This window comes from Cydia fagiglandana, chromosome 10 (genome assembly GCF_963556715.1).
Source record: "Cydia fagiglandana chromosome 10, ilCydFagi1.1, whole genome shotgun sequence".
Lineage (NCBI taxonomy): Eukaryota > Metazoa > Arthropoda > Insecta > Lepidoptera > Tortricidae > Cydia > Cydia fagiglandana.
In genome coordinates, this window is record NC_085941.1 from 9,611,757 (window position 1) to 9,639,550 (window position 27,794).

Genomic DNA, 27,794 nt, shown 5'->3' on the forward strand with positions numbered 1-27,794 from the left:
AATCGCCTGGTTTTGGTAAGAAAACTGATGTATGGAGTTGCCACTCTTTACTTATATTACTCTATGGTAAGTACTTACAACTACTACAGTTGCCTCCAAAATCTCGCGAACTAAATTGACAGGTCAATGTGGACTGTAAATTATACCACAGTTTGGCCAGTGCTGTTCATATCGATATTTACAAATAAGTTTGAATTAGAGAATATCGATATTTCCAAGATTGTACAATTTTAAGGTACAAAAATCTGTTTTTTTAGGATCCCTCCACTGTGAGTGTGAGTGGATTTTTTACAAGCTTTTATTTAGTTTCACCTGACCGTTGTCTGTCTGTCTGTCTGTCTGTGTGTAATCAAATCTTGCAAGTTAAATTTGATCCACTTCCCGGTTTCCGATTGAGCTGAAATTTTGCATGTATAAATCGGATGACAATGCAATATTATGGTACCATCGAGCTGATCTGATGATGGAGACATGAGGCGACCATAGGAACTCTCTGATGAAACAACGCAACCTAATTGTGTTAGGGGTTTTTAGAATTGTCTCGATGAGTATTAGTTGTCTGTCGTAAGAAAAGTACAGTCAGCGATAAAAGCTTGTACCAAAAATGAAATTTTTGCCAAAAACTTATTCTTATTTAATAGATACTTTTTTTAAACAACGGTTCCAGCTTTTTTCCGCAAATCCATTCATAATACGGGCCATTTGAACATCGTCCCAAATCTGGAAAAAATCCTCGTATTATCTTCCACAAAAGAATACTCGCTCTCATTTGAAAGTCGGCGTCGTTATCGTGCCCCGTCCTCCGGCTGGCAGAGGTTATCGCTTCCCCCACCAGCTCCCGCTCGATACCGATGCACCAGTAAAGCGAAAAATACACAACCAATAACACCGACCGACCACAAAACAAAACAAATATATTAAATAAAGTCGGGTCTCGATCCGGATCGCACGCGGAGTCTTCGCGTGTGTGCGCTTGTGGCGGCAGTTACCTTTTCGGACACAATCAGGTGGAGATGTTAAGCGGGAAGCTTCTGTTTTGTGCGATATTACTTGCTGGTGAGTTATGAAGCTTTATATTAAATTACATTTCAAAACAGATAGTAATAGACAGTTCATAAGTATCGGTAGTAAAACTATTTATTTGGTTAGTTGATTTGAAGCATTGTTAAGTGTGTGTTGTGTTAAACATACTTACCTATTTTAATATCTTTCTCCTCTTGTTTTAAGTATCTTGCAAACATGACAGTTCACAATTCAATTAAAATAGGTACGTAGTCAAGTAATTTGTCACATTAAAGGGAAAATGGCTAATTAATATAAGGCTAATGTGGCTAATTCCGTCATATTAGGGACTATTCCGTCCAACAACAAACAACATTAATAATTTCATCGACAAAGCAGCGATTGCTTGCAAAATGGTTTTTTTTCCGTATAGTCGAAAATCGAATAGTTAGACCCTATGATGGAATTAGCCACATTAGTATAATAAATATATAATTTAGGTTCCCGTCAATGAAATTAGCCAATTAGAATAGATACTCAATAAGATGACACGAGCTACAATTCCTCGTCCGCCTAAACGGACCGATTTCCACCAATCAATCGACGCACCGATGAAACCCAATGGAAAGATCCTAGCGAACATCCTCGGCTCTTTGTTTAGGCATGATATCATCTCGTAAACAAAGATGGCCTGTGCTTTCGCAAATCTAGATAAACGGAGGGTAGGCGCAGGGCAGCTGCGTAGAGCGAGTGACGACTTGATCCCGGGTTATCGCGCGGGACCCGCCCACCAACGTATTATTAGACGTGAGTAACCGATCTACTGACAGACTTTAAGACGACTAGAGCGATGCAACTTTGTACAACTTGATACAGCAATGGAATCTTGCTGAAATCTAAATTCTATGTGATCATGTTTCATCATTATGTTTAGTCATTTGATTTTCTAAAGATTGCTTTCAAGAAAAACGATTCGACCACTTTGCTAATTTTCTAAATGGATTTACTATTATTTCCTGAAACATTTTCAAAAATCGTCAGGGACTAAAGGGTGACTCACGCTAGACCGGGCTGTGCCAGGGCCGAGGCGTCCGACATGTCATTTTCTATGGCGGCTGATCGGTGATCACGTGGTGCTTTCCGTAGAAAACGAAGCGCCGAAAGGTCCGACCCGGCCCCGGTCCGGTCTAACATGAGTCATCCTTAAATATAATTGGCTAATTGTATTACAGCAGCACCCCTTTCAATATTGTCTCATAGCAATCAGGAAATGCGAAAAATTAGTCAATTGAAAAAAAATTGAGAAAGTATTTTAATAACAATTAACAAAGAAAAACAGTTTAAAATATCATCATAGTAAGTATGATCTTCGTCAGCAGTTCCATTTCACCGAATCGAAGGTTTTCCGAGAGCAAACAAAGTCTCTATCTACTGTAAAAAAAATACCGAAATTACTACTCTTCAGGATTCCAGATCCTGACTAGAGGGCCAACTGTGTAGTATACTCAGAAAACAAAGAAGTAATTTTTCAAATCAGTGCAGCCACGTTTGACAAATCGGGGAAAATACATTAAAAAACACCCGACGATTTGAAAACCAGTCCAAAATTGTCCATCATTTTAACATTTAATACTAAATTAAATAGCGATTCAGAAGCGTCATATAAGTACCAGTAACGATGAGGTACATAGATTAAATCGCAATACAGCCTACACGCGGCGTGGGAACGGAGATACCACGATATCCTGGGCTGACTCATCGGAAGTAGCGATGCCAGAATTGTGGAAACCAGGCCGGCTATCGTCGTCATCGACTATGACGAGGCATCGAAAACTGCGCAGTTCTATAAATGCAACGTACCTATTATGTAAAAGAAATCTGGACTAACTGCCACTTAAAGCCTGAATTATGAACCTTAGTGTGAGTGTAATAAATAATCATTTCCGCGAGGGTAATTTGATTATTTTATGGAATTTATGGGATATATATGTACGTTTTGGACCTCCATACGTGCCGGTTGGAAGCGACCCGCATCCAGCATCTTCCGGCGGGGGTATGGAGGTCCAAGGGGGAGGCCTATGTTCAGCAGTGGACGTCTTACGTAGGCGAACAACGCGCGAACGCGCCGCGGCGCGGCGCGGCGAAAGCGGCCGCGGCCGCGCCGCGCCGCGCCGCGCCGCCTGACATTCGCGTGCAAATCGCGCCGCACCGCGTTCGCAACGAGATCGCTTACGTAGGACACTTCTATGGGCATCAAAGGATTGATTTCGCCGCGCCGCGCCGCGCCGCGTTCGCGCGTTGTTCGCCTACGTAAGACGTAGCGTTATGGTTGAGATGATGATGATGATGATGATACGTACGTTTTGTAGTAATTTCTGGAACTGGAGTGGAATTTCAGTTGAATACTTATGCTTACCAGGACATAATTTTTTGGGCAATAGGTCAAAACGCTATTACTTAGTTATCATTCCTCTTCGAAATTATTGTTTCTATTAAAGCGACAAACAGTTTATCTTGTTAGGGTGGGTGTATTGTATAACTATAACCACACACTATTACAATTACAGGACTTATACCGGGTGTGGCCTGTAATATGAGCACAAAATGAAACCGTAAGCTGTACTCCTCATACTGACCAACATTTGTTCAGCGACTTTTAAAAATAACTAGTGGTTTGAATTTTAATACACTTTAAAGTTTATTCTAAGACGCAATGTATTGCAAATTTTGTTATGTTTAAGGCATGACAAGCAACGTCAGTCACAATGATAATGGCGTGGTGATGGCGTCCATTGAAGATAATATTTATTTTGTATGAAAAATAGGAAGTCTAAATACTTCATAATTTTTAAAAGTTGTTGAACAAAAGTGTCACCGTTTGAGGAGTATAATCTATGTTTTAATTATTTGCTCGTGTTTCAGGCCACACCCGGTATAATTCCTTGTCTTAATCTGGCTTGAATCTACTTGTCACCTGTGATCTTCCGGCTAAATAGCATCATTATCCTTTCCACAAATTGCCTACAATTACATTCATAAGTACGTTTTTGTTTTGTTATGAAGTTCTCGGGGATTACCTGCCAAAGGACAAACCAATTTTTGGCGTAACGTAATCAAATACAATGATGACTGATGAGACAATATTTATTGAACCCAAATCTTTTCTCGCACGTTTTTGTGTAAACTAAGTATCATAAATACGCCTAGGATAAACCTGTTAGGTTAGTTAGAACATCCACATCAACACATTTTTCAAATATTACACGACAATGAAAAAGCTATAGGTGTGTAGATAGCAGTGGCGGCGCGTCCATAAAAGCCGATTCCCACCGGCTTGCCTGTTTTTGGAAGTTTGAGCAGAGCTGTAAAGGAAATATGTAAGCCATATTAGCCCCGGCTTGCCTATGGATATGTTTGACGCGCCGCCACTGGTAGATAGAGTCACCATTTGCTAACTCTGTAGTGACAGAGTATGATAGTATCACCAGAAACGTCAAACTACAATGAAAGTACGTCGTTTATCTTATTCACCTCCAGACTCCAAACTTTGTTAAGTCAAAGTTGGCGCAGAGTTAGCTTAGACGAACTCTACAATATCTACGTACGTGACATTGTGCAAGTAGGTAGTACTCTAAAGTACCACAGGACTCACATCAGTCACTAGACAGTCTGCAAACAACGCACAGACACAACATACTACTTCTTAACCCTTTGACCACCTAACACGTCAACTAACGCGCTCGGTACGTACAATGTAATATCAACCTTCGTACATTCCTCTAAGATTTACAATGGCGCGTTGTATATAATAGGCGAGGCAAAGGGTTGATTGTGGCGACATGCCTGTAAGTAAAGACTCATTAGATAATAGCATCCCTACACTAATTTCTCTTGCACTTACTATGAACTCAATGCAACAAATAATTTACGCATTTAACTTACTGTTTACACAAACCAAATTAAGAGTACTTTTCAATGTTGACACAATAGTTGATATACTCGTGGATAAAAGCATGAGATCACAGGAAAAGTTAGAAGAACAAACAATACAGATTAGACTAAGGGTCACGTAAGGTTCGCCATAATCTGGAGCCTCGTCAAAACAATAACGGAATAAAACGAGAAACAATTAAGCTACGTTTATGGCCTCATTAATAATATGGAGATAGTGTATCAGTGACAGGCGGCGCGCAGCTTCCAGCCATTTGACTCGATATTCTTTTTTAATTTTCTCGAGCTTTTTAAGCTCACAAGACAACGTCGATGTTACATTAATTTATTTGTCTTAGTTTTCAAAATCTATTTCGTAGGTATCTAATAATATATACCTATACAACTTTTTAGACGTAATTTCGACGATCCCACAGCAGGAACTTAATTATTATTATACTTACGGCACAGATTTTACGTTTCAATATTTATCGGTAAGAATCAACTTCTCTGGTCAACACCGCAAGACTTAGGACATGAAAATGCTTGCTCGATAATTATATTCAGGCATATGTACATTTTACACGAAGTTTTTCTTCGTTGGGTGCATGAATAACATTAAATAATAATTTCAATAAAACTGGAAAACCAAGTCTATATTTCTTTTTTGTAAGGTATGTATCTATATGTATATATTTTTTACACAACGGGTTGTGATTCAAATTTGTATATCACGAAGTTTGTCCTTTCAGTTGGGAGAATCTAATTTCCAAATTTTCAGTTGCACCTGTTCGGTAAGGTTCACTCGGCTAATTCCGAATGTCGAAAACTGTCGGATAATTCCGAAAAGAGACTTTTATTATGATGGAATTAAGGGTGATTTTTATCTGAATTTCGGAATTATCCGACATTCGGTATTACCCGAATACACCTTACTACACGTAAGGGTCTCCCCTGATATATCGACGCGCATTCGGCAAAAGCCGATAGGAAAAGCTTTATGTCCACGCAATAAGAGCGAAAAAGTCGTCGTTCGGCTCGGCTCGCATCGGCCGGCGCCTGCCGACGCGTCAACGGCTTTTTCGCTCTTATTGCGTGGACATAAAGCTTTTTCCTATCGGCTTTTGCCGAATGCGCGTCGATATATCAGGGGAGACCCTAAATTGACAATGCTCTTGAGTTTCCGAAGATTCAGATTCATATTTATTTGCAGAAAAAGGGTTAGTTATAGGTCTTAACGTTAGGTTAGTAATGATCCACCTTAATCCGCTATCTCATAGAAGAGGTTTAGTAATTCGTTGTGTATTTTCACAGCGTGGCACGAGGCCTACACCGCCAGCCTCCCGTTCGTGCGGCTGCCGCGGCTGGACGACAGCGACGACAACGAGCTGCTCGACGACGTGGCGGACGCGCGGCTGCCTGTGGAGATGCGCGCGCGCGTGCGCGAGGGCGTGCCGCCGCCGCTGTGCGCGGGCCGCTGCGCCTCGCCCCCGCGTGGCCCGGTCTGCGCCTTCGACGCGGCCGGGACCGCGCGCACCTTCGCCACCCTTTGCGAGCTTGAGGCAGTATCGTGCCGTGAGAGCACCTGTAAGTGGCCTAACCACCCCCAGATAAGAATCACAATCCCTCAGTGGTAATTTTTAGGGTCCCTACCTAAACCTACCCTCATTGACCTCAAAATCCTCGATCCACTACTGTCTCCAAATCATCAAAAAAAATTTAAACATACGTAACATATCCTGCCATATGGGTTACAATGAAATAGGTTGGTACTTACAAAAAAAAACTGCTACAAAAAAAAACCGATTTCACTGCTTTTTGAAGTCGGTTATTCTATTTTAAAGTTAGTTTGATTCTTATACGTACTCCTTATCGACCCCAGAATAATTGTCTTTGCGCAAGAAGTTATAACTAATCGACTGTTTACAAAAGGAATATTGAAGTTGGTACTTAATCTATAATAAGGGTAAACATTGCTTTAATCAGTTAGATTAGATTTAAGTTTACATAAACCACATTCGCGCACTTACATATACTTAATAGATAATTTAATTGTTTTATTTTTTTACAGATTATGCTATCACGAGCCTGGGCGAGTGCTGACTGAAGAGACGGCCTTAAAAGTAGTATAAGGTTATTTTACCCAAATTTTGCTTACAAAAATAAAAAAGAAATACCTTTGTTACTTATATCCGCTGCGTATAAAAAAATCGTAAAAATGATCTTACATTAGATCGTGTAGCGGACATTAAAAGTTTTTTTTTTATATTTTGACTACTAAATAAGGGAGAGAATTCGTTTATAAATTGAGCGATAAATTGATAATACTCAATATCTCTTAATTAATGATAAAATGCATAAAAGTTAATGCGCATCACATGAAAAATACCAAAGAATGTAATATTTACTAAGAATTACTTAGTGCGTTGCTAGTAGAAAAGTACCTAAATTACAAATTGTCATTAAAAGATTTAGAATAATCTTTAAAATGTTTGGAGATACAAATTGGTGTATCTTAAGTTTTTCTAGTTTCCGTAGTATTAAGCAGTACCTACAACATATGATTATTTATTGTACAAAGTACGAGTTAACCAGTAGGTTAGTAGAGCGACTGAAATGTTCCAGTCCTAGACGAATTGCTGTATTTATAAATGTATCAAGTAAATATATTAAATATGAATAAAGCATATATTTTATAACAAATTCTTTAACATTTATTTCAGAGATAAACGTAGGTACATACTTACTTATATCAAAGAGAATGGATAGTATAGAGGGCTATTGCCAAAGTAAATTTTGTAGTCACGGTACGTTTACTGCCATCTATCGACACACGATTAAAACTTAAAATAAAATTGAAAATGTATAAATTAATCAAAATATGTTTACGGATAAATGATTTTTAATATCAAACGGTGTCGTCAACGCCATCTAAACGAGAATAGGCCAAAGGTGTGTGCGCCATCTATTCGAGAATGACTTTTTCTTGATTTCCGAGGCACGTTTTTTTCTTAGACTTTATTTATCTTATACGGAGTTATATATATCTCTGCTTATATGTTAATAAATATCGGTGAAATATGACCATAAAAAAATATTTTAGTCTACAGCTACACCTACCTATGACTAACTAGGTATGAAAAATAACCACCAGAAATCACTACGTTCATATATAATGATGTATGGCATTAGCATAAAATCAGTAACGTTTTAAAATGCCTTGAAATAAACTATCATGAACTGAAGAGAAAAAGCTTTCTCCTTATTAATACCCTTTACTAATACAGTGTATAAACTGTACATATACATACATATTACGACACTTAAGGGACTGCGCATTTTTCGGCGTTTAAAATGGTCGTTGTTAAATGGAGTGAAATAAAAACATCATTTTACTATTCTAATGTATCTGTTTATAATATATGTACTTATACACATTTTGCATAAAAACACATTCCTTTAATACAAATAACAACGTCTATTGCGTATAGTCTGTTACATTTTCTGATGTTTTTTGCGGCTCCAATATTTTAATTGTATTTTCTTATGTATCTTACTAATATCTTGAGATTCTGATGGATCATCTTGATTATATAAAAAGTATTCTTCTAATAATTTCGCTGCATCAAGTGCTTGTTCGATGCTTGGTGGAGGCTCAGGATCGCCTGTTTCTTCTACTTCATCCACTTGTTGTTCCTCCGTATTTTTCACCGATTCTAAAATGTCTTCATCTGCCAGTGCTTCTCCATTAATTTTATCATAGTTGATATGGTGACGTTGCTTGAACTTTCCGAGCCATCCTTCTGATGCTTTGAAAGCAGTTAATCCTAGTTCTTCGGCAATTTTTTTCGCCTTAGCTTTCATGATCGGCCCCGAGACAAACATGTTATTCTGGCGTTGTGTATAAAACCATGATACCATCGCTTGATCCAGATCTTCGTATTGAGGTTTTTTTAATTTCTTAGCAGATTTTCCTTCCTCTTCTGCTTGTAGAATTTTTTCTTTGTTTTTCCATATTGTAGACACGGTAGAACGGCTAAATCCAAAGCGTCTTCCAACGTCACTTATTTTTATTTATTTTTATTTTATTGATCAAATAAGTAACACAGCATTACAGTATAAAACCAAGGCACTGTGAAACTACAAAGTAAAAGAAAAGACAAAGAAAAACAATACACATAAAAAATTAAATTAACTAAACATTAGATTTGGGCGACGACGTAACGGCGTGGCTCCGTAGCGTCGTCTGACTCGGCGTAGGGTTCGGCAGGTTGCCCCGGAACCGCCGAAACACCACACCCTTCGGCCAGAAGTCCGCGCTTGCGATGGTGTCCTGCAGCGACCGCGGCACGCGCACCACAAATGAACTGAAGTGCACATAGTGACGCGACTGTAGCTGGTGCACCCTCAGCGTGAAGCCAGTCTTCCGGCGGACGTACTCCACCACCTCGTCGGCCACGGCGGAGTAATGTAAGCGTGACACGTATAGCGCCTTACTCGGTGTCGCAACTCGTAGGCCAGAATTAACCGGCTCCGCAGTGCCACACAGAGTCTTACGAGGCGCCCTGCGCGCCTTGCGTTTCCTTTCCACCAGTGTGAATCCCTCCTTATCCACATCGGTGCGGGAGGACTTCTCCTTAAGTGGAGCCCGTGCTTCATTCACCTTAACAGGCAAGTTGACCCGGTTAGCTGCGACAGGCTGACCGGCGACGTCAGCATATGCACGCTGACGTGACTTCGAGGTGACAGGGGGCGGTCGCACGCGCGGGGGGCGCGCGGGCGGTGCAGCGGCGCGTGCGGCACATTTTACCGTGTCAGCAACACACAAACTAACCGACTCAACATGAGTTATCTTTTCTCCCGCCTTTATTGAGCGTATTAATAAAACTTTTTCGTCAATACACAATGATTTTCGTTTACTCGCCATGTTAACACTTTAACAGTTCGAAAGTCTGTAAGCAACTGCCATTATTATAACGTGTAACAGCTTGACGAAAATCTAGTGACCGAGGTAAACATGTGCAAGTTCATCATATAAATAAAAACAAAAGACAAATGTTCTTAGAATCTCCGGTACGTCAGTCGAAGTAACCACGTGGTAGATAATAAAACTATAAACCAGCAAACAAAAAATGTACACAGCTGCAGTTTTTGTCAATTTCGGCAACTTAGAAAGTTCTTTGTAATGACTTATAATGCTGTATTGTTGTCGCTAAATAGAGTGAGCGTGTATGATTGTATCGAAAATAAGGTAAGCCAACCAAATTCAAGCAATTTCAACGTTTTAAGGAGGTTGTCGAACCCGTGGAGCGCCCTACACAGAACACTTGTGCTGGTAACTAGTATAGGAGTTCCATACTACGGTAATTCTGGGGCGCTCCATGGGTTAAATCGTGTGACGTTATTACAGTGAAACCTGGTTCATTGGCACCTGGATAAATGGAAAACCTCAATAATTGCAACCAAAAGTCCGGTCCCGGTCCCTTGAGACCAAAAGGCCTCTATAATTGAAATTTTGGAACCTCTATAATTGCAATTTAGATTTTAGTGCTTTTCGTAATTTTGCCTCTATAATTGACCACATCGCAACTTAAGACCTCTATAATTGACACTGTGCTAAAAAAATCCGTTATTTTTGCTCTTGTTTTTACCTCTATTATTGAAACGAGTCTTGCTTATTACCTCTGTAATTGAAATAATGTAGTTGTACACAGCAGAAACAATATTTTAATAGCAATGATCATTTTATTTATATCTCCATCCAGAATTTAATTTATTTATTGGGTATCTATCACAGCCTGTAGTAGGTGAAATAGTTTTGATCAATAAAAAACAAAGTATGCTTTTTACATTCTAATAAAACTTTCTTCTACAATTCAAGGGAATTTTTTAAATCCAAATGATAAGAAAATAAAGTGGTAATTAATGTAGTGTAAAAGTGCAAGTATAGACGGAAGCAATATATAGAATGTAAGCATGTAAATCTACTTAAAATGGTTATTTGCACCTCCATAAAAGAAATTTGTCAGAACGCAACCTCTATTAATGAAAACCTCTATAATTGACACAACGATGTTTTGAACCTCGTTAATTGACACGACCTGCTTAAATGAAAAACCTGGTTAATTGACAAAAATTGGCCGGTCCCTTGAGATTGCAATTATCCAGGTTCTACTGTATATACTTATGGAGTCTACAGCTACACTGTATTTTTAGAGTAGACGTTATACTTAGTTACTAAACCATCAAATATATCGCACATTAGTTTTCATTTTCACATAGGTCGTATCTTTACAAGCTTTTTTTTAGTTTCAACTGTCTCGTAGGTAGTCAGTCTGTAATCAAATTATTGCAAATTAAATTTGAACTACATACTCCTTGGTTTCCGATAAAGCTAAAAAATTGCATGTAAATTCGATGACAATGCAATATGATGGTACCATCGAGCTGATCTGATGTCATGAGACAGGACAAGGAGGTGGCTATAGGAACTCTGTGATAAAACAACGCAGTGGCTATAGAAACTCTGTGATAAAACAACGCAACTTAACTGTGTTTGAGTTTGTTAGAATTGTCTTGATGAGTACTAGTTGCTTGTTGAAAGAAAAGTACAGTCAGCGATAAAAGCTTGTACAAAAATGAAATTTATAACAAAAGCTTATTTAAATTCAAAGTCTTCATTTAAACAAATATGTATCTCTTTATTACTTTCAAAACTAGCTTAATACAATAAATGCATAAAAATATAATAAACACAGCATACTTTAGATCGCAGTCTGATTAAAATCATCAAAAGAGGTTATTCATAGATTATTGTGATGCAAATAACATCTGTGATAAATTACTTATAATAGAAGAGTGTAAAAACTGGCGGTATTCGCGTCGTTTAGGACAGGCGGATGCCTTGCGAGCCGGGGCATTCACCTTTGCTGATCTTGTGCAGCGCTGGAAGAGAGAGGACCATTAGTAATGTCTCAATACACAAAGGCAGTAATGATATGGATAAGGATGGATGTACGCAATTACGCATGTCGATTGGTAACGATTAGACTAGTATGAGTAGTAATGAGTACCTATATGTGAACATGTTTAAAGTAATAACTCCACGGCCGACTTCGGCCACGGCGACTGCTGTCAACTCCTTTGCTGTCGCTGGTGTGCTCGCAAGTGGCTGATGTAGCCGATCTTGTTAGTAAAAGTTCGCGAACATTGCGGGCATGTGAGCAGACCGTTAACATAGTTATAGGGTATTGCCGCAGGTTGTCTGGCTTTTATTCTATCACGCTTGGCGTCAAGCTCTAAGCGCCGCCGAGATTCAAAATCTGTTATCTTGGTATTTATTGCAGCCCGCCATTCCGTACGCATGGCTGCCTGCTGCTCCCATCGCGAGGGCTCTACGCCACACTTCTTCATGTGACGCTTAAGCACATCTTTGTACCTGAGGAATTGGCCGCCCTGTTTCCGCTTGCCCTCCTCAAGCTCAGAATAAAAGATGTGCTTACACACATTACAACGTATTGTAACGAGTATTTGTAACGTAACGTTAGTATTACAAATATTATTATTATTTGGTTTGGGCACATTTAGTGCCCTCTAGAGAAGTGTCCACAACGCTTTCTGCGGTTAATTAATTATTCAGGAACATGGGACACATTTTATCCATTTAATCAAGTGATATTAACTGGCTTATTCACATCCCCGTTTAAAACTAGGATCTACGATATTGATTCAAATGTAACTGCAAATAAAAGCTAAGTTTAGAGCCGCGCCACGTAGGTCACTCAATCCAGTTTACTTCCACGGAAAGTCCATGTTTACAAAAAACAAACGTGAGACGTGAGTCACGATCCGGTCGGCTTGCCGGCGCCCGCACAATAGCAAGGTCTGCTGACAAAGCTTGCGTCATGTCATGTCACACTCTGCCGCACCGCGCGTGTCGAAGTTTCAATCATGGTGGCACGGCTTTCACCGGCGATGGTGTGAAATACAGGCATTTTCCTTTCGAATTGGGTATAAGTACTTTATGCTTCGTAAATATGTTTAAATAAATTGCAGTAGAGACCTAATAGGTATATCCAAACCCAGATCAACAAGTACATTGAAAATAAAACCGATATAAAAAGCATGGTGTGTGCAAAATTTCAAATGGGGAACGTAATGTGAATGCGTTTGGCGTTGACGAATTCTCTATATATAAGGAGGAACAATAGTCGAAAGCACTATTTATTTACACAGCATGGAACTACATTAGAAAGCTGCTAGCAACGCATATATGCGTTCGCTGTCATACAAAATCACGCCCCCAGACAGAGAATGCGACCTTTGATGGATGTTAACAAGTTTCATATCTAAAACGTAAAAATCGGTGTGTAAAAATAGGTTTCCTTTCTAGGCAGCTTGCATAACGCGTAGTCTACTCACTCTTTTGCGTAGGTCTCGGGCTAGGTGCCATGCTTGCCGACGCAGACTGCCACTAGGGCGACGACGGTACATAGTTGCAGCTGTAGTCTTGTCGTTGGTAGTTGTTCATGACGCACTCGTTGGCGAAGGACTCGGGATCGTCGCCCTGCTTACCGACACAAACTGGCTCGAGCACCCACTGCAGTAGCTACAGCAGCACTTACTGTCCTTGTGCTCGCAGTTGTAGTTGTTCATGACGCACTCGTTGGCGAAGTACTTGAGCTTGCCGCCCTGCTTCCCGGCACCGTCTGGCTCGAGCGCCACTATAGTAGTTACAGGAGTACTTACTATCCTTGTGCTCGCAGTTGTTCATGACGCACTCGTTGGTGAAGGACTCGGGATTGTCGCCCTGCTTACCGACACAAACTGACTCGAGGGCCACTATAGTAGTTACTATCACTACTACAATGTGGCTGGTGTTCTCATGTGCCCTCAATGTGCGCGGGTGTTCACCTTAAAGATCGGCTACGTCAGCCATATTCGGGCGCACGAGCGCCGAGCGAACTGGGAGTCAAAGTGGTCGCCTTGGTCGAAATCGGCCGGATCATCATCATCATCATAGTAGTTACAGCAGCACTTACTGTCCTTATGCTCGCAGTTGTAGTTGTTCATGACGCACTCGTTGGCGAATGACTTGGGCTTGTCGCCCTGCTTGCCGGCACCGTCTGGACGAGGGCCACTATAGTAGTTACAGGAGTACTAACTGTCCTTGTGCTCGCAGTTGTAGTTGTTCATGACGCACTCGTTGCCGAAGGATTTGGGCTTGTCGTCCTGCTTCCCGGCACCGTCTGGCTCGAGCGCCACTATAGTAGTTACAGGAGTACTTACTATCCTTGTGCTCGCAGTTGTTCATGACGCACTCGTTGGTGAAGGACTCGGGATCGTCGCCCTGCTTACCGACACAAACTGACTCGAGGGCCACTATAGTAGTTACTACCACTACTACAATGTGGCTGGTGTCCTCATGTGCCCTCAATGTGCGCGGGTGTTCACCTTAAAGATCGGCTACGTCAGCCATATTCGCGCGCACGAGCGCCGAGCGAACTAGGAGTCGAAGTGGTCGCCTTGGTCGAAATCGGCCGGATCATCATCATCATAGTAGCTACAGCAGTACTTACTATCCTTATGCTCGCAGTTGTAGTTGTTCATGAGGCACTCGTTGGCGAAGGATTAGAAGCTTGTCGCCCTGCTTACCGACACAAACTGGCTCGAGCGCCCACTGCAGTAGCTACAGCAGAACTTTACTGTCCTTGTGCTCGCAGTTGTAGTTGTTCATGACGCATGCACTCGTTGGCGAAGGACTTGGGCTTGCCGCCCTGCTTCCCGGCACCGACTGGACGAGGGCCACTGTAGTAGTTACAGGAGCACATACTGTCCTTGTGCTCGCAGTTGTAGTTGTTCATGACGCACTCGTTGGCGAAGTACTTGGGCTTGCCGCCCTGCTTCCCGGCACCGACTGGACGAGGGCCACTGTAGTAGTTACAGGAGTACTTACTGTTCTTGTGCTCGCAGTTGTAGTTGTTCATGACGCACTCGTTGGCGAAGTACTTGGGCTTGCCGCCCTGCTTCCCGGCACCGACTGGACGAGGGCCACTGTAGTAGTTACAGGAGCACATACTGTCCTTGTGCTCGCAGTTGTAGTTGTTCATGACGCACTCGTTGGCGAAGTACTTGGGCTTGCCGCCCTGCTTCCCGGCACCGACTGGACGAGGGCCACTGTAGTAGTTACAGGAGTACTTACTGTTCTTGTGCTCGCAGTTGTAGTTGTTCATGACGCACTCGTTGGCGAAGTACTTGGGCTTGCCGCCCTGCTTCCCGGCACCGACTGGACGAGGGCCACTGTAGTAGTTACAGGAGTACTTACTGTTCTTGTGCTCGCAGTTGTAGTTGTTCATGACGCACTCGTTGGCGAATGACTCGGGATCGTCGCCCTTCTTACCGACACAAACTGACTCGAGGGCCACTATAGTAGTTACTACTACTACTACAATGTGGCTGGTGTTCTCATGTCGGCTACGTCAGCCATATCCGGGCGCACGAACGCCGAGCGAACTAGGAGTCGAAGTGGTCGCCTTGGTCGAAATCGGCCGGATCATCATCATCATCATAGTAGTTACAGCAGCACTTACTGTCCTTATGCTCGCAGTTGTAGTTGTTCATGACGCACTCGTTGGCGAATGACTTGGGCTTGTCGCCCTGCTTGCCCGCGCAGACGGGGTCGAGCGCCACGGAGGTGCAGTCGTGTGTGCACGCCTTCTTGCGCGCCGCCTCCGCCTTCAGCTGCTTCAGGTCCGGCTTGTCCGGCCGGCACGATACCGCCACCACCAGGACCGCTGGAATTATACACAATGTGACATCAGTATTGTATTGTAAATTTTTAGAAATCTGCTTTTATAAAAAAGCAGATTTCTTTGAGTACCAAAAAATAAATTAACTTTATAACAATGAAACACTGATAGCATAACTTAGATATAATTTGTATTGTATCGCGTAATATAGTTCGTTTTTTTAGCATTAGAAAGAACTTCGCAGAATTAAGCTTATGGTTCCAAATTCGGCACTTTTAGCGGAAATAATTTGAAGTAAATTATATGTATTGACCGTGCTACATTAGATAATTCAATAATTATTAACAATTAAAGAGACTGATAAAAACTGTACGCTTACTTACTTCTTACTTCTGTGGAGTTCTTTCTAATGCTAAAAAAAACAAACTATAGGTATGATAACTTTGAACATGAATGGATCATGGCATGACTAGTCATTTTCATTTTGCGGCTGTTAACTTGATACCCTGAAATACAATAGGTACCAATATTATGCACGACGACACCCAGGCGTACCTAACCGATTTGGTAAGTACATACAATGGACCAATATTGGAAATTGCACACCACGAATTGCAAACGTACCTAGTACTAGTACCTTATAAATAAGAAGTAATATTTCCTTAAATCCAAATGCGAACTGATACAAAGTGGCAATGACAATGAGGTAATTTTCCAAAAACGGAGCCTCCTGTTTATCTATCTACCTATCTCAATAAAGGCAATGTTTACGATGACTGTGTCTTTGTTTTTCTGCGTAACAGGAAACAATCAAGTAATAAAGGTCCTAGCAGACTTAGTCGGGAACGCGGCAAGGTTAGAAGATAATGAGGTAATGTCGTGGTAATCGCAGGAAGGCGCTGGCCAACCGCCTGGATCCGACCTACGCTGGTGTTAGGAGGCCATAGTAAGACTGTAAAGTAAAGGGATGCCATCACACTGAACAGAGATATGTATCTTTAATTCATTTGAAACTTTTAGTTGAAATTGTAAAGAGACGTGTTCCAGCTCTTATTTATTTGTTCATTTGTATGTTTATTGCACACCTCACACAGTTTACAATATTTAGGTACATGTACAGAATCAAATAAAAACAAAGGCGGTCTTATCGCTTTAAGAGCAATCTCCTCCAGGTGGATAGGTAAGTATATTTTTAACTATTATTAGGTTTGTGGTAGGTATACCTACACATAAAGGGACGTATTATACGTATTTACGTTTACATAAAATACAAGAATGCCTGCAATAATCGCCTTAATAGTACATATTTCCGCTGGAAAACATTAGGTATAAGTACCTATGTTGACGTGATAAATAACTATATAAGTAGGTAGGTGGTTAAGACTGCATCGAGCAAAATCAGCGAAAAAGGCAGTCACCGTTTAGTGGCTAGCGTCCACATCTCTTGATAATTTTTTTTATAATAAATATCATTATTATCCCAAAGAGTGTGTTTACAACGAATCACCCTTGAAAATTTGAAATCATTTACAATATAATAAATACACTCATGCAAAGTTGTACCTAAAACGAGATGAACGAGTGTCAGCGTTTAGTAAAATTTGTATAAAAATTTCGATGCTCAAGCTATAAAATCGAGTGATTTCGAAAGCCAGATAACTGGACTACAACGAATCAGGCTTTTCCTATTTTTCCTCTTAAAGACAACAGAGAAACTCAATCGTAAACGTAAACTTTCGTAAAATTTCCATACATCCGCCATATCTGTCAAATTCTCCTTTGAATCAGATGCCCGCTGTGGGCCGTCCGGAGCGGACGCGTACTTAAAATCTCCCATTTTGACAGTTCATTTATGACATAAATTCATGTCCGTATACGAATGATGATACCAGTGAAAAACTGTGTTCAAAATAAATAGGGTAAATGAATAATGTCACACGGAGATCAAGAGTCATTAAAATTTTGATTTGTTTTTATTCATAAGTCATAATACTTTAAAAATATAACAAATTATATAAAAAATATACGAACACAACCAAATCAGTGTAATTAGTTTCTTCCTAATTCACTAAAAATGAAAAAAGTTTGAAGATTTGTTTTATCTTATTGGAATAAATTTTCATTGTGCTGGCATTCATATTACGTCATTTTAAAAACATATATGACATAATGTCAATATACTAGATAGACAATTTATCAACAAATTTCTTCACATTTTAACGTAAACAATATAAATTATTAAAATTTTATTTATGAAGACGAAGCAATGTTGTTCACATAATATCAGCAATAAAATTCTTAGTTTCAACCAGTTTTGTTGCTATTCTGAGAGCTATCACGTGAAAGTTAATTCAATGATATATCATCAAGAAATTGAAATCAAGACTCGACCTGCAGTCTCAGCGAGTTTTTGTGGCTATATTATCAGTTGAAGGAACGATATTTAAAGCCAATACCGCAGTGGTCTGGTTTACGAGTACCTATATTGGTTCCATGTGACGATTTTTATATAAATGTATCTATCAAATTAACGTGCTTTTATTTCATTGATATTCGGTGCAAAACGATAACTCAGTAACGAAAAATAATTACTTATCAGAAATGCCTTAGGGTTTTTTTCAGTGAACGTTTATTTATAGGTATTTATGAGGTCTTATGTCTTATCAGTGTGGCTTTGGCCTTTGGACATTTTTGTAATGCTTTGTAATAAGGTAGGTGAGGTATCTATATCCCTAATTGTAGTAACCTTTTTTTGAATGAATTACAATTTAATTATTTAAATAAAAAAGTGGTCTACAAACATACATATCCGCTCGGTCCGCTAAAATAATTTAAGTGCCCTACATAATAGGTATATTTAAGATTAACAATCAGTAAACATCATTAATTACGCTCAAATGCTTGTTTCAAAGGTATAAAAGTACAATTTGCTAAGTAAACTGTCAATCTACATTAATTATAATAGATAGACTCCTAGAAGTCAGCTTACTGAAGATTATGAACAACATATATTATAAGTACTTTCTAAATAAAATACAATTTGTTTTTCCATGACTCATGTAGGCCGTATTTTACTATAGACCATTTTAAATTGAAGATGAAATTAATTCATGATAAAAGCTAATAAGGCCCGGTAATATTTTCTATTATTCTTGAACTTATGTTCAAGTCAGTGTTCAACTGTCAGTGCAAGTAACAAGGCCCGGTTCCGAACCAACATGGTATGGTTTTTTTATAAAACGTGTATTTTCCAAAAGCGCCGGAATATTTTTATAACTATTTTGGTATATATGAAGAAACATTGATTTGGTCATAATATCCTGATTATTAATATTAGAGCGGTCAAATCTTACAATAAAAAAACATTGCGTGATGTAGTTCTGTATTTTTTATATATTGTTTATAGTCATTGGAGGAATGTGCGACTATGTTTTGCAAGCAAAAAAAAGTTGTGCTCCCTGCGTAATTTGCAAAAAACTACAAAAATTTCGGAGTTTTTTCAGTTTTTGCACTTTTATTAAAAAGCTTTGGGTTTTTGGTCAAAACTTGCTATGTAACGTTAAAAGAACATTAAATTTGGAACAATTTAAGCCCATGTACAGCGCCGCATGTTAAATAGTTTATGAGATATGAAACTTTAAAAAAAGGGTATTTTTTTCCTTAGAATGAAATTTTTAGTTTTTCCTATATTTCAGGACAAATATCGGCACAACCGCTCATGCTATGAGATATATTGCGATAAATAAAGTTATAGCAAATTTAATTACCTTTCATTTAAGTGCAAGAAAGGGTCAATAAGTTCTACAGTTCTCTAGTTATCGTAAAAAAATGAAATTGCTATAATGAGGAAGGCAACTAATGTATTGTTTTTAAGGCATTGTCAAAATCCGTACAAAAGGCAGTACCATCGTCGAGAATGCCATCTACGATTAAGTTTTACCGGCCTTCTCGGATGGCAGCAGAGCGATGTTAGAGATCAACCATTTTTAACATGCACTCCCCTCTTAAGCACTTCATTCATTCAGTAATGAAATCAAGATACAACCTGTAGTTTGGCTTGTTTTTAGGCTCCACTTTTTGGTCTTAGCCATTGATTGTAGTCCACGATACCGATTCTTATTTAAAAATTAGTTCTGGTTTTGATCTTGTTTTGATACGACCTTGACGATAGTTCACGGTGATTGGCGTGGTGTTGACGAAACGCACCGGAATCACGGATAGTCGTGTCAATAGATATCTTGCTGTCGCTTTTTAGTGCTCTTGGCTTTACTGTGAGTCGTGTTAATACAAGATCACGATAATATCCTGTATCGAATATAACCACAACAAATGGATACATCAGAATCAGCTACCATTACCCACTCTAAGTATACGTTTGTGTTATAATCTACGGGTTTTAACCAGCAATATCCTATTACTAAGAGTCTTAACTACATATAAAGGTGTATAGATTGACAAACCAAATCGGGAATAGAAGAACTAAACGAAACACGTAGTATGTACTAGTTTTTATTCAGTAAGGTGTAATAAGTGTGTTTTAACATGATGCATGATCTGCCAAGCCGGGTAGATTGCATACATTTGTTACTTTCTAGCAATGAGATATTCTTTTAGCATAATTAGTTAATCATGTTAACATTGAGCTATATTTGGTTACGAATTACACATATAGTAGTATACCTTATAATGGACGTGGAACCAGTAATGGGACAAAAAAACATAATTCCTCTAAAATAAGTATCTAAAAGTAGTTTATAAACACTGGCTGTATATTATCATAAATAAGAGTCCTAGAGCTGTTTCAGTTTGAAGTTTCATTAAATTTGGTTGTTTTTTAAGAAATTGGCGTCAACCCAAAAGTTGTCGTTTCACTGAAAAACAATACCACTACGAATTCTTAACAACTTCACTAAGAGAGGTGAGATAATTTATTAAATTTTAATTAATTAATACTTGATGAAAACTAGAATGTGTTTTGTTAATTGCATTTACCATGAGATAAGGTATACAACACACTATGTTGTGACTACACAGATGTAAAAAAATAGTGGTATTTGGCCCAATCCCATTATAGGAGCTGTAAAACTGCGTACCTCCTATGATGGGACAATTGACAGCCATGCCATAATTTCATGTTTAAACAATACAGATGTAAAATGTAGTTACGAAATATGTCAATCAGAAGGTATTCTCGGACTTCGGATAAATGAATATCGTTTTTCCAAACTTTTATTTAACTTGCCCTGTTAGTTAGTATGGGTCCAATCTTGGTAGCTGAATTTGAGACACTTTTCGATTTCCGATTCAGTTGAAATTTTGTGTAAGTACGTAATTAAGTATGCAAATCGGATGATAATGCAATATTATGATAACATGGACCTGATCTGATGATGGAGACAGGAGGTGGCCATGGGAACTTTATCGCAATAAACCCTAATTGTGTTTGGGTATATTAGAATTGTCTCGATGGATCTAATACAATAATAATTGGTTGTGGAAATTAAAATACATTCAGCGATACCTTATACCAAAAATTGATTTTTTTGCCGTATATTTTTCCCCATTTCAATATTTTATACTGATAGAACAATGTCCATTATAGGGGGCCCATTACTGGATCCACGTCCATTACCGGGGGCCCATTACTGGAGCTTTGGTGTCCATGACTGGAGAAAAAAAGCATAGTTTTAATTTGTTAAATATGTGGAAACTAATTGCAGTATCTTTGATACAACACGCCTAAAACATGAAAGACGGATAGGACTTTCATCTTTTAACACGTTAAGCGGTAGACCATTTACATGTATAAGGGAAATATCATAAATGACTCCAAATTTCCTTTTAAATGTCCCATGACTGGTGCTGTTACTATATAGGTACCTACTTAAATATCCAATTTGTAACTCAAAAACTTCAATATGTATTTGCCGTATTTTCTACTGACAAATGAGTCCAATTATTTTTATTTTTAATTGGTCCAGACTATAAATTCATTTGTACAGTAAAGACTGAAATAGTTATTTATAGTCACAACCCGTGGATTGACAACTCACTGAGCAGTAGCTCCACATACATTTAGCCTTAACAGCCATTGGAAAAGAATTTGCATTATTTGCAATATTCCGTGTAAATACGGTAAACTACTGAAGAAGTTATAATATACTGGTAACTCGACAAGACTGAGTCACATTCATGCCTATAGCACAAACATATACTTAGCGTGTGTAATGGTAGCTGATTCTGATGTATCAATTTGTTGTGGTTAGGATATTATCGTGATCTTGGGTTAACACGACTCACAGTACACTCAAGAGCGCCAAAAAGCGACAGCTAGATATCTAATGACACAACTTCCAGTGATTCTGGTGCGTTTCGCCAACACCACGCCAATCACCGTGAACTGTCGTCAAGGTCGTATCAAAACAAGATCAAAACCAGAACTAATTCTTAAATAAGAATCGGTATCCTGGACTACAATCAATGGCTAAATTGGCTAAGACCAAAAAGTGGAGCCTATATAAAAGCAAGTCAATCTACAGTTTGTATCTTGATTTCATTACTGAATGAATGAAGTGCTTAAGAAGGGAGTGCATTTTAAAAATGGTTGATCTCTAACATCGCTCTGCTGCTATCCGAGAAGGCCGGTAAAAGTTAATCATAGATGGCATTCTCGACGATGGTACTGCCTTTTGTATGGATTTGACAATGCCTTAAAACAATACATTAGTTGCCTTCCTCATTATAGCAATTTCATTTTTTTACGATAACTAGAGAACTGTAGAACTTACTGACCCTTTTTTGCACTTAAATGAAAGGTAATTAAATATGCTACAACTTTATTTATCGCAATATATCTGATAGCTTGAGCGGTTGTGCCGATATTTGTCCCGAAATATAGGAAAAACTAAAAATTTCATTCTAAGGAAAAAAATACCCTTTTTTTAAAGTTCCATATCTCATGAACTATTTAACGTGCGGCGCTATACGTGGGCTTAAATTGTTCCAAATTTAATGTTCTTTTAGCGTTACATAGCAAGTTTTAAGCAAAAACCCATAGCTTTTTAAAAAAAGTGCAAAAACTGAAAAAGCTCCGAAATTTTTGTAGTTTTGTGCAAATTACGCAGGGAGCACAACTTTTTTTTGCTTGCAAAACATAGTTTCATATTCCTCCAAGGACTCCAAACAATATAAAAAAAAATATAGAACTACATCACGCATTGTTTTTTTAGGAGATTTTTTTGTAAGATTTGACTGGTCTATATAACTATTTCAGTTAAAATAAAGGTGGGCCTTATATGCTTCACCTGACCTTATTCGTCCACATTTAGATCCTATAGCTATATTTGGTCACTTTGGCCGTCACTCTCCATTTGATGCCGATTGTACTAACCATTAAAAGTACAGTTCATATGTACTTTTACCTGTACTGAAACTTAAGCATTTGAGCGTAATTAAAGATGTTCACTGATTATTAACATTACGTGTTAAAGAACCGTGTCCCGATTTGGGCCATGGTGCGTCCATTAATGAATCGCATACTAACGGATAGAGGTTTACGAGTACATTCAAAGAAAAATAATTATAGGCAACCCAATACTAGTGGCTTAGTATACCAAAAATAAGGGAAGAGGGGAAATGGTCGGCTCCAATCTATGAAGTCCAATCTATGCTATATTTCATGCTTTTAGCAACTAGGGCAAGTTATATATCATTTTTGTATAATTTAGGGACGAGGAATTCAGTTTTTAAATAATCGTATATAGGTATAACGATTCATACAAATAAACTGATTTTTGCACAATAAATGATAATGATATGTAATTTTAGGACAATTTTGGCCTTTACAATCACAGTGTGGTGATTTGTACTAAATAAAAAATTGCAAAATCTAGGCCTAGCAACAAGCTCTTATGAATCGTAATTAATCTTAATCTAACTATCAGAACAATTTATTGATGTTAATATTATTCCATAATAAAATTGGATTATTATACATATCAAATTTAACACTAAGAATTTCACAGAAGGATCGTCAAACATTAAAAAGATTGTATAAAAAATACTAGTCTATAATTTCTAGAATAAAATCTAAATGTCAAAAAAATAAAAATAGGCACTCATATATTTTTTCTGAATATTAATTAGTAGCGCGTGGCGGTGATGATTTCTATTCAAATTGAATTATGGCCAAAGTCAAACATTTAAAAAAAAAAACTGAATCTGGCATTTGAAAAGTGTGAATACAATGTTTTAATATTTTACAGATAAATTACAGGTGATAATTTTGTAGATGTGGAAGGTAGAGTTGTGCTAGGCGTGGTAAGCGGGTGCAGATGCAGGAGCAAATAATAGGCACCAAGCGTTCGTTTTCGCACACCGATTTATTGTCCGTTACGACACACAATACACACATCTATCTATCTTTATACAAACAGAAGGAGAAAGAGCGAAAGCCAAATAATAATTACAAAACACAAATTTAACGGGAAAAAGCAACTTAGTATGACAGCCTCGATAACAACGTTCGTATCTAGCTCTCTGCGCCTGCGGGAAGCGGGCACAATACATCGCTGTCAGCGCTGCAGCCGAGGGCGGATCGTTAGACCGTCAAACACGGCGCGCAGCGCTTACAGCTGCTCTAGGATTACTTACACAGAACAGAGCTGATACATGTGAAAATTATCTAATAATAAAATCGGTCGCTCTGTCCGCGGGTAATTTAATATATTTGGGATTTACAATAAACTATACATTCATCCCTACAATTTTACAAATGAAATGGGTTTCTGCCACCATTGCCACCCTATTATAAAGCAGTAGGCTTTTTTACTAATAAGGGATGCCCACCAAATACGCTCATAAGAACGATTTATTCTATAGATATAGGCTATGAATTATCTAATGATATACAGGGTGTAATCGTTAAGTGTAGCCGGGCTATAAATCCGTAAATATAACAGATATCAGAAAATTTCAAATTGATATCGAAAGTGCGTTATCCAATGAGTAAAATTACATTAATATATTTTTTTAATAAAAGCAGAAATATCCCAAACATTAACTTCAAACCCACCCATACATTTAGTACGACGACTCACCCCTCAAAGAACGTTGGTGTTGTAAGAGATAAATCTGCTTGAGATTCATTATTTGCGATAATAAACTGTAATAAAATAATAAAACTACCGTTTATGAAATAATAAATCTAACATTTATTTTTTAATCACGCCGCAAAGTTAATTTAGAAATATTTAAGGGGGCCCGTCAATGTATCGCACAAGAAGGGCGTCAATTCGAGAAACTACTGTAAACAAAAAATGTACTTCCTTAAAAAATAAGTGTTAGATTTATTATTCCATAAACGGTAGTTTTATTATTTTATTACAGTTTATTATCGCAAATAATGAATCTCAAGCAGTTTTGTCTCTTACAACACCGACGTTCTTTGAGGGTTGAGTCGTCGTACTAAATGTATGGGAGGGTTTGATTGGAAGTTAATGTTTGGGATATTTCTGCATTTATTTAAAAAAAGTTATTAATGTAATTTTACTCATTAGGTAACGCACTTTCGATATCAATTTGAAGTTTTCTGATATCTGTTATATTTACGGAATTGTAGCCTGGCCACACTTAACAATTACACCCTGTATAAGTTAATTCAGGACGCGTCATGGACCAGAACCCATACTATCCGGGACACAGTTCTTTAATATTATGTAGGACTAAAAAGGCCCTCTGTCGGTGCGGGTGACAAGGCCCAGTCCCGGGCCTTATTGAACGTATGAGATGAATTAGTAAATTTAAATATTTTAATATAGGTAGTTATGAGTTATTTGATTTCCCGATAAGTTTTAAGTAAGCATCACTTACTGACTTACAAAAGTATAAGTGTAGTACCTGAATTTTATTAGATGTTTTTAAAGCCTTATTATCAACAGAGCTTTAAAAATTAAGTTATAAGTGAAATATAATAAGCGTCTATAGTTGTAAAAAATGTTACAAGACCTATAACTAATGAAGGGATAATTTTAGATAGAGTCCACTTTTTTCGAGTAGGTAAAGTAGACGATTTCTTATATCTTTAATAATAAAACTCCTAGGTTTAATTTGGTCTATGTCTACAAACCGCATACCTACCATCGCACACCACCACACTGTTAACTGACAGTCCATAAACCTTATTACAAAAGGCATAAGGTCTACCGATGGACAGTTAAGAGCGTCGCCGTTTTGTACCTATCTTAATACAAAAGTCAACAACGAAAATAATTAATTACCTAATACGTCACATACCTATGACATGACATGAACAAACAAGGAAAGCTATATATAAAAAGTGTTTTTTCTCTGTCTTCTCACAAAGGAAAGCTTTGACAGTTTAAATTCCTCAAAGAAGGTCAGTAGTTAACACTAAACTCGAAACAGCACCTTTAAAAAAACATTAGGGGTCACTGACCTGTCCCAGTAAATTGAGGTAGTGTGCGTGAGCTGCGTTTGTGTGTGAAATGGGGTAATTTGACAGAATCTGAAAATTTACCCTCCTCGACGCCCTCTTAAGCAGAGTAGCTAGATCAGAAGCACGGTCATAGTCGCAAATATGTATACCTATTGCGGCCATGCTCTTGTTCCATTGAATGAACACCAACGAGGATAAAGTGTGATTTTAAGTTTTGTCAGTTAAACGAGCGTTAAACCGACACTGGTGTTCCGAGAACGTTATGCCTATGAGTCCTATGACTAAACACGTGAATACGTATACCCATATCTGGTGTTACCTGATGCAACAAATCATTGAAAAAAAAACATTAATATAATAGGTATGTACTTATAAATAGGTATCTGCACAAAGCGAAGTAAGCCTATAAATTAATTTATTGCTGGCACCTAACTTAAGAGTGTTGCTATAAAATCAAGATGATTAAAATCATATCGATCAAAAGTTAACCTTCTGCAAAAACTGCAAGTAAACAAAAGTACCTACCTAAAGCTGTATAGGTGTAGATTAAAAAATTTCGTTTAAAACAATCAACGACCCCAATATTTAACGGTAACATTAACGGAATTAACTGGTTGTTATTGAAACAATAGTTATTAAAAGTTTATCTCCCTCAAAACCGGTTGATACTGGAAATGAACTTACCAAAAATAGCAAAAGTAACCGCCTTCATGTCTGCACTGTTTGAGCACTGTACCCGAACTGTGGGCCGGCAAGGGGCTCGGCCTTATATAACATCGCCGCGGAGGGGTATCAATCTATCTAGCTGAGTATGACCTAAGACGAATCAGCGTATGTCAAAGCTACCTATGTGATTTTGCATGATTCTATCCTGCATTGCAAGAAAACCATACTTATTATTTATGATCAGATTCAGAAACAAAATAAAGCGGATAAGAAAATTATGATCGCGAGTATTGCCCTAACTTTCGAAATATAGTGTGTAGAACATTCGTTTACATAATATACCAAGGTAGAGGTAGAATTAGCATAGTGTTTAGTAAATGCCATTAACAATGGATTAATCATTAGAAACATAAGTAATTATCGGATAAAATATATCTACTTTGCACATAAATCTAAATGACGCGGTTTATGGAATTTTAGAAGGTCTGTGATTAGGGATTTAAAGATTACCTACACGCCTAGCTGCATTGCCATTAGGTAATTAATATTACTAAGTACCTACATGTATAACCTAGACAAGTCTTAACTACTACAGGAAAACTTGTGTATAAACTATTCATAAATTCATCAGTTATTTTGCATATTGATATACATGTAATTAATAATTATACTTCATATTGCAGGTATAGTTGGATCGCACAACTTGATAAACATACTAATTGGTAATTGTTTACCACATTTTCTCAGAATGGGTAGTAAAGTGTTTACATTGTGCTCTAAATGCTAGATCGTATCTGCTCATTTTAACTCGGTAGCAGAATTCTTCATTGTTTTATTATGTACATTTACTGGCCTCTAAACTAATCTGATCAGTAAAATGTAAGGTGAACAGGCGCTATTGTACTAAGGGGCAGTAAAAGCTAACATGTATGTTTTATCTCATAATTTAGGTAGATACTACATCTAAGTGTACGGGAAAATTAAATCACCGC

At 38.2% G+C, this 27,794-nt stretch overlaps 3 protein-coding genes across 6 annotated transcripts; 1 reads left to right on the forward strand and 2 right to left on the reverse strand.

Annotated features, from left to right (window-relative positions):
* The first annotated feature begins 846 nt into the window (after positions 1-846).
* On the forward strand, positions 847-7,635 carry LOC134668213 (uncharacterized). The gene is made up of 3 exons (XM_063525718.1): positions 847-1,056; positions 6,247-6,519; positions 7,004-7,635. Exons 1-3 carry the CDS (start codon positions 1,014-1,016, stop codon positions 7,033-7,035), a joined length of 348 nt encoding a protein of 115 aa, XP_063381788.1. The 5' UTR covers positions 847-1,013; the 3' UTR covers positions 7,036-7,635.
* Positions 7,636-8,109: 474 nt separating this feature from the next.
* Positions 8,110-10,357, reverse strand: LOC134668320 (tigger transposable element-derived protein 4-like). The gene is made up of 3 exons (XM_063525802.1): positions 10,341-10,357; positions 9,771-9,866; positions 8,110-8,995 (listed from the first exon to the last, which is right to left on the reverse strand). The coding sequence occupies exons 1-3, from the start codon at positions 10,355-10,357 to the stop codon at positions 8,428-8,430; spliced, it is 681 nt and encodes a 226-aa protein (XP_063381872.1). The 3' UTR covers positions 8,110-8,427.
* Positions 10,358-11,612: 1,255 nt separating this feature from the next.
* On the reverse strand, positions 11,613-26,921 carry LOC134667841 (Kazal peptide Pr13a-like). Of its 4 annotated transcripts, XM_063525227.1 has the most exons (3): positions 26,821-26,921; positions 15,522-15,725; positions 11,613-11,877 (listed from the first exon to the last, which is right to left on the reverse strand). In XM_063525227.1, the coding sequence occupies exons 1-3, from the start codon at positions 26,846-26,848 to the stop codon at positions 11,819-11,821; spliced, it is 291 nt and encodes a 96-aa protein (XP_063381297.1). In that variant the 5' UTR covers positions 26,849-26,921; the 3' UTR covers positions 11,613-11,818. The 4 variants fall into 4 exon arrangements, 2 of the variants coding, with proteins under 2 accessions (XP_063381297.1, XP_063381296.1); XR_010098701.1 differs by lacking the exons at positions 15,522-15,725; positions 26,821-26,921 and adding an exon at positions 13,974-14,725; XR_010098700.1 differs by lacking the exons at positions 15,522-15,725; positions 26,821-26,921 and adding an exon at positions 13,557-13,942.
* Between the last annotated feature and the right edge of the window lie 873 nt (positions 26,922-27,794).

What these genes read in the sequence shown, in the direction of transcription:
- LOC134668213 (XM_063525718.1), top strand. Translation starts at nt 1,014, where the DNA reads ATGTTAAGCGGGAAGCTTCTGTTTTGTGCGATATTACTTGCTG. An exon ending in TTGTGCGATATTACTTGCTG is followed by an intron (nt 1,057 to 6,246) that starts GTGAGTTATGAA and finishes GTATTTTCACAG; the next exon opens with CGTGGCACGAGGCCTACACC. An exon ending in ATCGTGCCGTGAGAGCACCT is followed by an intron (nt 6,520 to 7,003) that starts GTAAGTGGCCTA and finishes ATTTTTTTACAG; the next exon opens with ATTATGCTATCACGAGCCTG.
- LOC134668320 (XM_063525802.1), bottom strand. An exon ending in GAAAAGATAACTCATGTTGA is followed by an intron (nt 8,996 to 9,770) that starts GTCGGTTAGTTT and finishes AATAAAAATAAG; the next exon opens with TGACGTTGGAAGACGCTTTG.
- LOC134667841 (XM_063525226.1), bottom strand. Translation starts at nt 15,287, where the DNA reads ATGAACAACTACAACTGCGAGCACAAGAACAGTAAGTACTCCTGTAAC. An exon ending in CAACTGCGAGCACAAGGACA is followed by an intron (nt 11,878 to 14,764) that starts GTATGTGCTCCT and finishes TCTCTCTTCCAG; the next exon opens with CGCTGCACAAGATCAGCAAA.